This window comes from Phyllostomus hastatus, unplaced genomic scaffold (genome assembly GCF_019186645.2).
Source record: "Phyllostomus hastatus isolate PE091 unplaced genomic scaffold, TTU_PhHast_1.1 phas_scaffold_755, whole genome shotgun sequence".
Taxonomy (NCBI): Eukaryota; Metazoa; Chordata; class Mammalia; order Chiroptera; family Phyllostomidae; genus Phyllostomus; species Phyllostomus hastatus.
The window spans coordinates 555,535-569,882 of record NW_025334039.1 but is presented as its reverse complement, the minus strand read 5'-3'; the positions used below and the strand labels follow the sequence as shown (position 1 = coordinate 569,882).

At 57.4% G+C, this 14,348-nt stretch overlaps 1 protein-coding gene across 1 annotated transcript; it reads left to right on the top strand.

Annotated features, from left to right (window-relative positions):
- Positions 1 to 6,276: 6,276 nt before the first annotated feature.
- Positions 6,277 to 13,221, top strand: HMOX1 (heme oxygenase 1). Its single transcript, XM_045826687.1, has 5 exons — positions 6,277 to 6,527; positions 7,642 to 7,762; positions 9,636 to 10,127; positions 11,384 to 11,483; positions 12,477 to 13,221. The coding sequence occupies exons 1-5, from the start codon at positions 6,505 to 6,507 to the stop codon at positions 12,605 to 12,607; spliced, it is 867 nt and encodes a 288-aa protein (XP_045682643.1). The 5' UTR covers positions 6,277 to 6,504; the 3' UTR covers positions 12,608 to 13,221.
- The last annotated feature ends 1,127 nt before the right edge of the window (positions 13,222 to 14,348 follow it).

The following is a 14,348-nucleotide window of genomic DNA, read 5'->3' as shown; positions in this document are numbered from 1 at the left end:
ATGCTAGGCTGGATGGCTGCCTCGTCTGGCCACAGTCAGCCGCTGGACCTGGGCTGGTGGAGGGTGGACAATGTTGGAGAAGGACACTGCTTTTTCTACACCCCTCACTGCCTCGGGCCCAGGGTGTCTCTCCGGACAGCCGATTGTTGTTGAACTGGAGTGTGTTGCAGAGACGGATGCATCTGCCTTTGAGTCCCAGGGAAGCTGTGTGACCCTAGGCAGGGAATTGAACTCTGCTAAGCCTCATTCATTAAGTAGGTCGGGGCTGGCTGCCTTGTGGCAGGCTCTGGGCTCCATAAAGTGAAGGGAAGAACCTCAGGCAGGAAAGCCTGGGTGAGTCTGTCTCACAGCTTTATTAAGATATAATTGACATAGCCCTGGCTGGCGTAGCTCAGTGGATTGAGCGCGGGCTGCGAACCAAAAGTATCACAGGTTTGATTCCCAGTCAGGGCACATGCCTGGGTTTCGAGCCAGGTCCTGGGTTGGGGGAAACAGCTGATGGCTGTTTCTCTCCCTCTCTTCCTCCCTCCCTTCCCCTCTTTCTAAAAATAAATAAATAAAATATTTTAAAAGTAAATAAATAAAATCCTTTACAAATTATTAAAGTATATACTTGATGAGTTTTAATAAGTACACCTGGGAAACCATCTCCCCAATCAAAGTAAGGACCTTACTCACCGCTCCCCAAAGTCTCTTCGGGGTCCTTCGTAATCCTCCCCTCCCCCCACCCACCTTCCAACGGGACAGCCACTGGTCTGATTAGATTTTCTAGAATTTTATGTAACTCTATATCCATTTTATATACAATTCTATGTAAATGTAATTGGACAGTAAGCATCTTTTTTTTTTGGCCTGGCTATTTTATTATTTTAATTGTTGTTCAAGTAGTTTTCTGTCTTTTACTCCCATCCCAGCCCACCCCCCACAGCCTTCCCTCCCTCCCATTTCCACCCCGTCCTAGTTTTTGTCCATGTGTCCTTTATACTTGTTCCTGTAAACCCTTTTCCTTTCCCCCTGAAATTCCCTCCCTTCTCCTCCCTGGTCACTGTCAGCCTGTTCTCTCTTTCAGTGTCTTTGGTTATATTTTGCCTGTTTGTTTTGTTGTTGGTCTGGCTTTCTTAGCACAATTATTTAGAGATTCATGCATGTGTGGGTCAGTGGTTTATTCCTTTTCATTGCTGAGTATCCACTGTATGTTATACCACCATACACTGATCCATGCACCTGCCGACGCATACACGGGTCGTCTCCAGTTTGGGACTATCACAAACCCAGCCACCGAGACCATCGTGTATAGTTGTGCCTTTGTGTGGACATGTGCTTTCACTCCACATAGGTAAGTAAATACCTAGGAGTGCAATGGCTGGGTTGCACAGCAGGTGTATGTTTTGCCTCTTAAGAAATTACCAAACTGTTTCCCAAAGATGCTGTGCTATCGGGGAGGGGAAAGACACTTTTTCCTTTGCCCTCCTTGGTTTTCCAGCCAGGGCCCCAGAAACCAAACTGACAAATGGCAAATTCACGACAGAAACAAACCGTTTGTGAGCAGGGGCAGTGGACGTACACAGGGAGAAACTCAGGGACCAGCGGCTAAACAGTGTGGGCAGAACTGGAGCTGAGTATCTAATACCCTGACAAGGAACAATCCATTTGTAGTTTGTAGGGAAGTGACAAGTTAAAGGAAAGGGAGCAGGTGGTGGCCGGATAGACGTGTAGGGAAGAAGAATGCAAGAGAAGAGTTGATGCGGGTTAGCTGTGTTAGGTGGACCGCTCTGGGCGCTATCTCTGGGCTGATAAGAGTCTAGAGTTGTCTCAGGTGATGGAGTCGGCTTCTAGACATAAAAGGAGGAAGGCAGACAGCCCTCTTGGCATCTCCTCAGTTCTTCAGTTGTCTGCAGCTCAAAATAAGCCTTATGCCAAAGTGGTGTATCTTGGGGTGGCATATTCTGGCCCCCTACAGTGTAATTCTGAGATTCCAGTCCCTCTACATTCTCAGCAGTAGAAGGAGTCGGTCTTTTCAAGGTTAGCCATTTGAATAGGTGTGTTGTGGTATCTCACTGTGCTTTTAATCTGCATTTTCCTGAGGCCGGCACCCACCCTCCCAGCCACGGCAGCCAGGTCACAACTGTGTCTTTTGAAGAGCAAAAGGTTTTATTTCGATGGAGTCCCACTGGTTGATTTTTTTCTCCCCTGAACTTCTGGGCTTTTTTGTGTTGTGTTTGAGAAATCTTTGCCAAACCTAAGATCGCTAAGGTTTTTGTTGATGATTTTTAAAAATGTAATCTTTTCTTGTATTTTTCCTGTTACCATTAAGATGCCTTCTACCACCCCCCTTCCTTTCTGATTTATTCTATAGCATAAATTTCACAGGTTTAGCTCTTTCACTGAGGTCCAGAGTCCCTTTCTGGGCTGAATCTCGAAAGATGGCGGCTAGCCTGACAGCAGGGTGAGAGAGAGAGCGTTCTAGGCAGGGGGGCCGCCCGAGCCCAGGCCCAGGGGGTCTGGTGCCGTGACAGTTGTGGGAGGTGGCGGCAAGCGCTCCTGCGGCTGGCAGCAGGTATGGAGACGTGGACTGAGCCCCTCCCACTGGTTACACGGCCCGGGGCCCAGGGCAGAGGGCAAGGAGCACTGGGCTGCAGAGCTCGCCCTGCATCCAGGGGCCCCGGGGAGCTACTGCCGTCTGTTGACTGGAGGAGTGGCACAGTCAGTCACCCCAGCTGCCTTGTCTGCAACATTAAGGGCAAGGGGAGGAGCGGAGGAGACCAAGACTCCAAGGGCGTTCCGGCAGCCAGCCAGCCAGCCGCCTTCTCCTCGGACTCCGTGCGGACTCCTGGCCCTCCCAGCTGGTGCAGCATACACACCCAGTGTTAAATGTCACCCTTTCCCAGCGACGGTCTCACTGCTTTCAGGCGCTCTTTTGTTAGGAGCGTTCATCTTCTGCCTGTTCCACGTGGGAAACTTTTTCTCCCAGTCCGCCGTGGGTTTACAACCTTGCCCACAACCCAGAAAGCTCCAGTGTCCCGTCTGGGGATGTGCTGCTTTGGTTCGTCTGCCTTTGCTGGAGAGGGTTGTGCTCCATTTAGGCTGCATCTCGCCCAGGGCAGGGTGGGCAGGGGGTGTGGGGGGGGGGTTCTGCCCTGCGGGGTCAAAGGCCTGTCCTTTTGGGTCTCTGAGAGGTGTGGGTGGGGTCAGGAGACTGTGTGTAACCTCGTTTATCTGGAGTGTCCCCTGCCTGAGGATATTCGGGAGGGGTCTCTATTCTCCCGAACACTGTCCAGCTGAGACAAGAGACTCTCCGTGCGCCCCCAGCCTTAGCTGGGGCCTCGCCTCTGCTTTGCACTGTTAGAACCTCGGAGGCCACAGCTTTGGCCCCTCCCTGCGGCCAAACCACTTCTGTTTTCCAGGCGGCGCCAGCAACACCCAAGTGCTGAGTCCAGATTTCCTCATCCCACCCCGCCCGGAGGCAGCTGCGTTTCTGCTGTGTCATGGTTGGGAGGGGGGACTCGAGGAGGCAAACGGCGGACGAATTTTGCTGAGTCACCGGCTGCTTCTTCAGGTTCCCTCCTGGTGCTGGGTGAAAGGGCAGCTTTCAAGGCAGGCAGGCAGAAGTGAAACTTCTAGAAAAGGACAAAAGCCTCCTGTTTATCACATTGTTTGCAAAACCCTGTCTCATACATCTCAAAATTGATTCCTCCAAGATGGAGCTGCTGAGCTCCCCGCCCCCCACTCACCCCCACCACCCCCGCCCCCATCGCACTGAACTGGCAATTCTGCCTTCCTGGTGGTCGGTGGAACCAAAGCCCTTGGGGTTATTATCCTTCACTGCAGCTCTCCCTCACACCCCAGTCTCCACTCCGAAATTCCTGGTGCCTCTGCCTTCAATGTATGGTTGTCCTAGGGACGGCCTGTCCAAGCCACCACTGGCTGTCCCCTGCCTCGCTGCAGTAGGCAGCCTTCAGCCCTTGACCTTCTTCAGTCCCGTCTCACCACTGACCCCAGCAACACCGGAGCGATGTCCCATCACTCCTCCATTCCAGACCCTCCATTGCGCAGAGGGTCCTTGCCACCGCCCACAGGGCCCGTGGGCTCTGTCCCCGTCTCTCCCTGCTCTCACCCCCGCCTGCCCTCCCCCTCTCTCTGCCCCGGCCACGCTGACGTCCGAGCTGCTGCTTGTCCATGCCGTCTTCAGCCAACACGTCACGCTTGTCGCATCGGGGGGCCTTACTTTGTCCTCGATCCGGGGAACCTGTTCCCCGCTGCCCAAAGCATGGCCGCCCCCACACCTCCCAGCCCGTGAGGTCCGCCCTGACGACCCACAGTCTCTCGTCCTTCCTCCACCTCCTGTCTCTCTACCTTCTCCAGCCACGTCGTCTCTTCTGCCTCTGCCAGGGAATGTGCTGAACGTTTAAGAACTCGGGCGTAGCGTGGGCCCACCCAGAAAATCCAGGGTGACCTCCCTACTTTAAAATTGGTAACCTTGAACCCATCGGCAAAGTCTAAGTAACCTGTGGCATATTCACAGGTTCCAGGTGTTATTGGCCCATGGACGGTCCTGGGCGGCCACCATCCCGCCCACAGCACATCGACTCCCACCTCCTGGTTTGCTGACGATGACAGGACACCATGCACGGGAGAGCGCTGGCTCGGAGCAGACCGCAGTGCTTCTTCCCAGTTTCCCAGGCGCGTTTGTCTTCCATGCCCCCCCCACCCCATCGCTTTTCTGGGTCGTTTTCTCTACGTCCAGGCCCCCTCTGTCAGGATCCTGAGCACCCCTGCTCCGTCCAGGTGAGCTTCAGGCCTCTTCGACTTTCTATCTCCAGTGCTCTCAGAAAACAAAAACAAAACACAAAACGACAACGAGCCCATTCCACCCGATCAGAAGACTCTGAAAGGAAGGACTGGAGAAGGGGGCAGTGGGTTCTGACGGATGAAAGCCGAAGGAGGGAAGGCCAGGCATCGCGCTGGGAGAGGGCGGGAGGGCAAACACCCGGGGTCTCACTGCCCACCCCTGTCCCCTGCTTCCCGGGGTTGGGGCTCTGCCCTGGGTGTGAAGGAAGCAGGCCGGGGGTGGGCGGTGGGGGACTGTATTCTTGCATACTGCTGTCACGACACACCACCAGCACAGTAGCTCCAAACACGGATTTATTCTCTGCAGCTCAGAAGTCCTGAAAATGTGCTGGCGGGGCTGTAGCTCTGGAGCTCCAGGGAGACGCCGCCTCAGCCTTCCCAGCTTCCGAGGCCGCCTGCTTCCCTCGGATCGCGGCCCCGGACGCCACCCGCAAAACCAGTAGCGGGGCGTCTTCCCGCCTCTCGCTCTGCCCTTGGCCTCCCTTTCCTGCTCTGTTCTGTGTCCGTAACCCTGCAGCCTCCCTCTTTATAAGGACTTTTGTGATTACCTTAGGCCCAGGTGGGTAATCCAGGTCAATCTCCCCATGTCAAGGTCTTTGATTTACCGACATCGGAAAAACCCCTTTTGCCCTGGAAGGCGACAGACCCACAGGTTCTGGGGATTGGGATGTGGAATCCCTGGGGGTGGGGGGCTTATTTCTCCATCACAGGAGGCGAAGAATAGCATCTGGACCATTCCTGTGGCGGGGGGGGGGGGGACAGGAAAGGGGAAGTCGGGAAGCTGATTCAGCGAGCTCGAAAGTGGGACAGAGGAGACAACCAGACCAGCTCTGACCTGGGGCCTCCTCTGCCCTGGGGTTGGGGGCCCGGGTGCTGTTCTAACCAAGCCAGGGGCCGGGGGTGTGGCTGCCAGGTGGAGGGAGAAGCAAGCCCGGACTGGGAGCTCGGAACCCCTGGTCACCGCTGAAGGCTCTCAGGGTGCCCACCAGCCTCCACCTCTGAGACCCGCTTCTCTGGAACCCTCGGATTCCTGGGGTGCCCCAAGTCCCCTCAGTGGGCGGGGACTTCTGGGAGAGGTGGAATCAAACAGCTGCTCAGATTTCCAGAAGAGCCCTTCTTTCTTCTTCTTTTTTAAAATTCTTTTAAAAATATTATTTTAATTTTAATTGTTCAAGTACAGTTTTCTGCCTTTTACTCCCATCTCAGCCCCCGCCCCCAGGCCTCTCTTCTTTTTTTTTTCTTTTTTTTTAAACGTCGTGTTTCCAAAGCCTTTGTGTCCCGAACGCGCTCATGTGACGGCTTCCCCCTCCACCCCCGCTGGCCAGGCGCAGAGGCGGGGCGAGGGCGTGGAAAGGTCGTGCCAGAAAGTTGGAATCAGCTGTTGGGCCGCAGCCACGTGACCCGCCCCTGGCGATAAATGGGCGGCGGGACGGAGCTCGGCAGTCACTCTCAGCCTCCCACCGCTCGGTTGCAGAAGACAGAGCCAGCCCCGAGCCAGCCCCGAGCCAGCCCCGAGCCAGCCCCGAGCCAGCCCCGAGCCTGCCCCGGAGCCTGCCCCGAGCCACCCCGGAGCCTGCCCCGAGCCAGCCCGCCAGCCCACCAGCCCGCCAGCCCGGAGCGAGCCTGCCAGCCCCGAGCGAGCCTAGCGCCGGCCAGATGGAGCACCCGCAGCCCGACAGGTAAGCCCTGGGTGGCGGGGCCGGGGGACTCGGGGACCTGTCCTCCCGACCGGCCCAGAGAGCGCCGGGAAGCCAGCGGCTGGGTTCCAATTCTGCCTGTTCCCGCGTTAGTTAGATGAGAGGAGGTGCCTGACGTGCCCGGCTCCCTGGCGCGGAGGTGGGTGGTCCACGGGACGGAGTGTCGCTGTGGTATCCAACTTTGTTTTCAGGGTTGGGCTTTTGAGTGTGCTCAGAGGTGTCCTCCGCTTAATCTAGGATCCTTCCGGCTGCCGGAGCCTGGGCTCCGAGATCCTGGGCGTCTGGTGCTCTTACCCGAGCCCACTCTTAGTCAAGTCCTCCTCTTTCTCACTGCCTGTCAAGACCCCGCTGTGGCCACCGCGCCCCCGTTTTACAGACGAGGGAGGCAGCAAGCCCAGGGGCGCTCAGCTAAGCAGGTGTCAGAGCTGAGATTGGAACCTTGGTCGTCTGTCCACATCCAAGGCTGGTTCCTCCCCTTCTCCCAAGAGCACGCACAGAACAAGGGTGGATGTTTTTTGGAAGGGGTGTGGCAGGAAGAGAAGGGAGGTGGAATCAGACCTCTACGGCAGAAATACTCCCAAAAAGAGAAACTTTTGCTTTGAGTCAAGCACAGCTTTATTCGGGCGTTTTAACCTAAATGCTTTTATAATGAGTATATTATGGGGGACGGGGGGGGGGCGGTCATGAGAAATGTACCTGAAACCTCAACAGAATCAGTGAATTAAATCTTGGGTCGAAAAGCTCACCAAAGCAGTTGAGCCGCTGAGTGCAAATGCTTGCCCTGCCAAACTGCTGCTGCTGCTCCTCCTCCTCCACTTTGTTGGAATCCCCAGTGCCAGGCTTTCCCTCCTGGCTTTGGGGACCACATTACGGTATCTTTTAGTGACTGAGGAGTGGTGATGGGCCTGCAGCTTAAGGTGGTTGGAAACGTGGCCGGTCGGTGTATTAGGTGGGAGGCTGGACTGATTTCTGCGGAGAAGCCTCATGAAGCCGAAGTCTTCCGAAGGCTGGCCTGCCGGCGAGCGGCCCCCTCGGAAGCTCAGCCTGGGGAAGGACCCTGCTCACGGCCACCCTCTTATTCACCCTCCCTCTGCAGCATGTCCCAGGACTTGTCCGAGGCCCTGAAGGAGGCCACCAAGGAGGTGCATACCCAGGCAGAGAATGCCGAGTTCATGAGGAATTTTCAGAAGGGCCAGGTGACTCGAGAAGGCTTTAAGGTATGTGGTCCGGTGGGACAAGCCCTGGTGGACGGTATGACAGCTATGAGTGTGCCCAAGGCTCAGGCCAGTGTTTCCGTGGGGACTGGGACCGAGGATGCTGAGGGACCAGATGGGAATGTCTGAGAGGATGATTTTATAGACGATGTCATGGAGGCTCAGAGAGGGGAGGTGACTTACCCAGGGTCACACAGCAAGTTCATGGCCCGCTAGATAGTATCGTGGAGGGGCTGGGACAGTAGTGCTGTCAGCTGAGCACTTATTCTAAGCTCGGCATTTTACACCCTCGATATCTGCCTTGTGCCTCGGCCCTGAAAAGGAAGATGAGGAAGGGGAGGCTCGAAGAGGTTAAGTAACTGATAGAAGGTCACGTGGCCCAGTCAGTAAGTGGGAAAGGCCAAACTGAAGCCAAGGCTGGTCTCATTTCAGAGCCTGTGCTCCTGGCTCAGTTCTAAGCTGCCTCTGAAGGCAAGGGGTAGGATGGGCTCCAGCCTGAGCTCCGCCACGTCCTGACAGTGAGACTGGGGACACCTCATCTTCCCTCCCTAAGGCAACTGTTCCTTCGCCTGAAACCTTCACCGTGAGCAGGACGCTGACTGTGCTCTTTCCCAGCACGGTTGCGAAATCCATGCAAATAGACGGGAAGTACTTGACAGAGAACCAGGCTAGAGCCTCCTGTTAAACCATCAGCATGAGGAACGGCTTGTCCAGGTTGAACAGAGGGGGTGGGGGAACTGGATCACACGGCTTCGGACACCCCTCCCACTTCCAACCTGAGAAATGCTCGGGGGAAGGGAGATCAAAGGTGCCGTTCTAGTGGGGATGGGGCCCTCGGCGGCATCCTGTGGGGGCTGGTCTAGTCCTTGCTCCCTCTTCCAGGCCCCCGTTCCCCCTCAAAAAGATGGCATACACCCAGTTGTTATGTGACTGGGGCAGCGGGAGCAGGGAGGTGACCGCTGGAATACCCCCTCCCAGCAACCATGGATTGGGATCTTACTCCTCAGCCACTGAGTTCCAAGTGGGAACAATGGTCCACGAGAGGGCCCAGGGCTCACTTAGATTGTGCCAGAGGAGGTGGGTTCATTGCCACGGCTTCTGATTTGAGTGCCGAGTGGCAGGCTGCGCCCAGAGCTTTACCTGGATCACCCACCCTGACCATCACACCAGCCCCAGTTAGTACCCGCTTGGATTATTCCCTTTGCAGGGGGCGGGGACCAAGGCTTGACTGGCACAGAGTCACTCAGACCCCCCAGAGAGGGAGCGTGGCTCACCCATGGCCCCACCGCTAGAGAATTAATGTGTAACAGGAATTCCTCCCCAGCCAAAGTACACTGGACTTGTTGCTCCAGCGCAGTTATCAGAGGTGGCGGGGTTCAGAGTGGGCCTCTAGGAAGGAGAGTGTGGCCCTGCAGCAGGTCCCCCGGAGGTCGAAGGCCAGAGGCTCCCGAGCCTCCTGGAAGCACGTTTGTGCAGGCTTTCCTAGCAACGCCTGGGCTTTCCTAGCAACGCCTGGGCTGGACGCCAGCGTCCTTTCTGACTGCCTGTGCAACCTCAACGTCTACCCTGCCTGAGCCTTCATATGCTTTTCTGTAAAATGGGTGTAACAACTGTGCTGGGTTTCTATGAGGACTCAGTTAGGTCTTGTGTTTGCCCAGTGAGGGGACAGCGGGGCTTTAGGCTCAGAAAGTACTGGTCAGGCGTTTCTCACGTGACGCCCCCTCTGGCCGCTGTTGTCGGGAGGGTTGGAAGGGCCGCGGGAGGTGGGAGCCCGGCCCGGGGAGGGTGTGAGGGCCGCTGTGGAGGCAGCAGTGAGGGCCGGGTGGGGGTCCTTGTCCTCGGTGGCGGCAGCCTGACCTGCGCGCTCCGCTTTCAGCTGGTGATGGCCTCCCTGTACCACGTGTACAAGGCCCTGGAGGAGGAGATCGAGCGCAACAAGGAGAACCCGGTGTACGCCCCGCTCTACTTCCCGGAGGAGCTGCACCGCGGGCCCGCCCTGGAGCGGGACATGGCCTTCTGGTACGGGCCCCACTGGCAGGAGGCCGTTCCCTACACCCAGGCCACCGAGCGCTACGTGCGGCGACTCCACGAGGTGGGGCGCTGGGAGCCCGAGCTGCTGGTGGCCCACACCTACACCCGGTACCTGGGGGACCTGTCCGGGGGCCAGGTGCTCAAGAAGATCGCTCAGAAGGCCCTGGACCTGCCCAGCTCCGGCAAGGGCCTGGCCTTCTTCACCTTCCCCGGCATCGCCAGCGCCACCAAGTTCAAGCAGCTGTACCGCTCCCGCATGAATGCTCTGGAGATGACCCCCGAGGTCAGGGAGAGGGTCATTGAAGAGGCCAAGACCTCATTCCTGCTCAACATCCAGGTGAGGGGGCTGGCAGGCCAGGCTAGCCACCACCTCCCCCAGCTGCAATGTCTAAGGGACATTTATCTCAGGGAAGGGGGGGGGGTGGAAGGTCACGGTTCCATGCAGGGGTGTGTGAGCCAGGGTTCCAGTTCTGTCACTTTGTGGCTGGGCGATTTTGGGCAAATCCCTTCATTGCTTTGTACCTCAGTTTCCCCATCTGTAAAATGGGTATATAATGGTACCTGCCTCTTAGAGTTGTGAGGGTTAAGTGAGTTTATACAAATAAAGTCCCCACAGCAGGACCTGGTACAGGGTCAGCCCTCTGCTGGTAGCCATTGTCCTTACAGTCACAGTCATGGCTTGTCACCTCTGTGACAGCACGCAGGCTGTGTGTGCCCTTGGGTGTACAGCCAGATTGGCGCCGTAGAGGTTACGGGTGCCGCAGATGTGGCCTTGGGCCTCTGGGGCCTCTCAGCCCAGTCAGGAAGGCGGGGTACATCTTTTTCCAAGTGCCTCAAGTCCAAGGGCAAGGTGGGCTTTTAGGAAGGCTTGGAAGGAGGAGTTCTTGGGCACACCTGGGGGCCTGAGGTTTTTTCTAGCCCAGATGTTGAGTCCTGTCACCCTCCTCCCACCTGGAGGCGCTATGGGGACTGGGGCTCCCGCTCACAGCCTCCTGGTTCCCCGCAGTAGTTACGGAGCGGTGAGCGGTGCCCCTCCCTTGTAGTCCCCTCAACGGCCACAAACCAAACGTGGTCGGTGGATCCTCCGAGAAGATGGGTCTTTCAGAGAGGTGTCAAAGACGGACAGGGTTTGGGGCCAGAGCCTGGCTGGAGGATTGGCTTTTGCCCCTGCCCCCTGGGTCCAGGCACTTACCCCTTAGGGGCTGCGGCTTCTGCGTCACAGACCCCGGCTGATGCGTGCTCTGACACATGCCTCCCGCGGGGGCTGTCCCCGGGGGCTGTGAGGAAGGCAGGCTGTAGGAGGCTGCATGGGCCCGGGTGCCACTCACGAAGCAGTGCTCTGCAGAGGGACCTGAAGGGTAGGGACAGTGACCCCCACGTCATTGAGGGGCGCTTGGGGGAGAGCAGGTGGGCGAGTCCAGTGCACGCGCAACACCTGATCTCCTGCGTGGGCTGGAGGGTGCATGGGCCGTCAGTATCTTTCGGGTTTTGTCACGTCCTGCGTACTTCACGACAAGACTTCAAATCCCGCCGTCAGCCGGGGCCTGGCACCATCCCTCCCTGAGACGGGCCTGCGTGTCTTCTCTCTTTCAGCTGTTTGAGGAGCTGCAGGAGCTGCTGACCCAGAAAGCCGAGGCCCAGAGCCCCGCGCAGGCGCAGGGGCCCCGCCGGCGGGCCGGCAGCGGGACGCAAGGTGAGGCTCCGCGGCAGGGCCCGGTGGCCCAGCTGTCCGGCCCCAGTGTCTCTGGGCTCCTTTGCCTCCTGAACGTTTTGAATGAGAAGCGGGGTGCAGGCCAAAGGGCATGAGGTCGCACCCTTCAGTGCGTGACTCCGGGCCAGCCGTGTGACCTCTCCCTACCTCAGTGCCCCCATCTCTAAAACCAAGGGCAGTTGAGTTAGTTCTATGTGATTGGCTCAAAAGTGGAGACGTGCACACGGAGGACCCCGGGAAGTCCGGGGCGAAGCCTTTCTCCTTTAATCTGGGTTCCTTGAAGGATCCCTGAGCAGTTGCCCCTGGCGGGGGGCAGGCCGTCCAGGGCCATTTCTAGCTGTTGCCCGGCTCTGGGCCTTGTCCTGTGTCAGTCCTGCCCTCCTGTGCCTTAGGAGAGGCGTGGAGGTGGTGGCTGCGCTCAGAGAATAGCTGGGAAGTGGACCCTCGCCCGGCCTGGCACCTGTGCGCAGGAACGTGGCTTTGGGAGTGGGGGCGAGTGCAGAGGCGAAGCTCACCGCCTGCTGGGTGCCGCCGTCACCCACCTGCCCGGTGGCTTTCCCACGTGTGCCCGGACCACGTGGACCCCGCTGTTGGGGCTGTGTCTGGGAGTCCCGGACTGTGGCCAGTCCTGATGGGATTGGCTCCCTGGTGGGATGAGGTGACGTTGCTTTATTGCGGTGGTTCTCAAAAAGTGTGGTCCCCAGGAGTCCCCCCCTGGGGGCATGGTCTCCTAATGTGGGCTGGCTGAACATGGACGGGTAGGCAGCTTGGAGCAGTAGTAAAGTAGTGAGCTCCCCATCTTTGGAGGTAGTCAAGCAGTGGCTACAGCGCCACCTGTTTGTGTCCTAGCAGAATCGTGGCACTGAGTGGGACTTCACTAGAGGCTGCTGAGGCCCCTCTGCTGTGTTTTGCTGTGAAGTCAGATGCCCCACGTCTGTCCACCTGTTGTTGACACCGACCTCCTTTCTCTTTCAGGCCTGACTCCCACGGAGACTCCCAGAGGGAAGCCCCAGCCCAGTGCCCTTTCCCAGGTGCCCCTCCTCCGATGGGTTCTCACGCTCAGCTTCCTGGTGGCAACGGTTGCCGTGGGCCTTTATGCCATGTGAACGCACCCGTGCTGGCTGCCGGGGCCTCGGACTCTGTCCAGCGGAGCGCCCTCTTTCTGGAGAGGGAGAATCTCTTGACTGGCTTCCTTCCCGTGGGCAGTGGGGGCTCTCAGCTCCCCGCCACCGCCCCCATCCCCCTCTCTCTGGCAAGGAAGGAGGAGTCTGTGGCACCTTCCTAACCGAAAAGCACATCCAGCCAATGACTTGGACTTCCAGACAGGGGCGAGGGGTCCTGCCCGGCCGTCCCTCCGGGCGTCGCCTCCCCTGTTCCTGCAGCAGAGCCCGGGAGATGCGGCCAGAAGGGGCAATCGTCCTAGCCCTCCAGACGCCCTGGGCTTGCTGTCTCCTTGCGGACGAGCCGTGACCACTCAGCTCCCCGAGGGTCGTGGCGATGTTCACGCACACGTGCCAAGATGATGTGTCTTGTGTTTGTCTTGTTTTGTCGGAGCCACATTGTTCCCGGCTCAGCCTGCCCGTGGTGTTCTGTTGTGTTCTGTTGTTTTTATAGCGGGGTTGGGGGGTTGGAGCGGTGCTGAGGGAGACGTTGAACAGCACCGTGGCCTTGGTCTCTCTAACTTGTGTGTGAAATAATAAACTGCATTGCCTGACAGTAACTTGAAGTGTTTCTCTTGGGCTCTGTGACTCTTGGAGAACTGACTTTTGTTCTCCTTTGTTTCTTGGGTGGTGGGGAGAAGGGGTGAAGGTATGGGTGGCTGGAGCCGGTTTGGGTGTTGTGTTCTGTTCTGAGAATGGCTTGGTGGGGGGAGGGTGAGCTTCAAGCAGTTGGTGGGTGAATCTTTGTGGTGAACCCTGCTTGATGCAAGACTCACCTTGTTGGAGGATGGGGTTGCCCTCTGAGGCTGAAATGAGCAGGGTCTGGGATAAAATCTGAATCCTGGACCACGAGTCCACCCGTGTGGTCCCTGGTTTGAAGTCCCTGCTACTCTGTAGCTCTGCTGTTAAAAGGTTAGTTGTCGACTTCTCTGAGGGCTCCGTTCTGTTACCTGGAACCTTCCTGCAGTGAGGCCCACCTCACCTGCCTGTCTTGAGAAGCCAATGAGATGGATGCATGGAAAATGCCACCATTGTACATTATTATCTCCTGTGACGAAACACGGGTGATGAGGGTGTTGTGTTCTTGCTAAGCGGTGGTTGTGCTGCAAGTCACCTCACCGATGTCACGTCATACAGTTCTCACAGCACATCTGTGAGGAGTGTCACCCTCTCTGAGGGTGACGAAGGATTTGAACTGGGTCTGTCCAGCTCTATCCCTAACCCAAGTCTGTCCCCTAAGTCCCGAAAGCCACTGCAATATTAAAAATACAGCTTCCTGCCCTGGCTGGTGTGGCTCAGTGGATTGAGTGCCGGCCTGCAAACCACAGGGGTCCCGGTTCAATTCCCAGTCAGGGCACATGCCTGGGTTTTGGGCCAGGTCCCCAGTAAGGGGGTGTGTGAGAGGTAACCACACATTGATGTTTCTCTCCCTCTCTCCCTCCCTTCCCCTCCAAAAATAAAGAATAGCATTTTATTTTTTAAAAACAATTTAAATAAAAAGACAGCCTCCCAATCTGGGAAAGCAAAAGCCTGTTGCTCGCAGTGTATCTGGGAACCCAGGAGACAAGGCGGGTCCTTAGACAACGGGTTCAGAGGGCTGGGAGTCAGGAGGTCCTTTGTCCCCAGTCCTGGCTTTGTCACTCAGTCTGGGACCTCGGACAAGTCACTTCAAGTCTCCTTTTGTTCT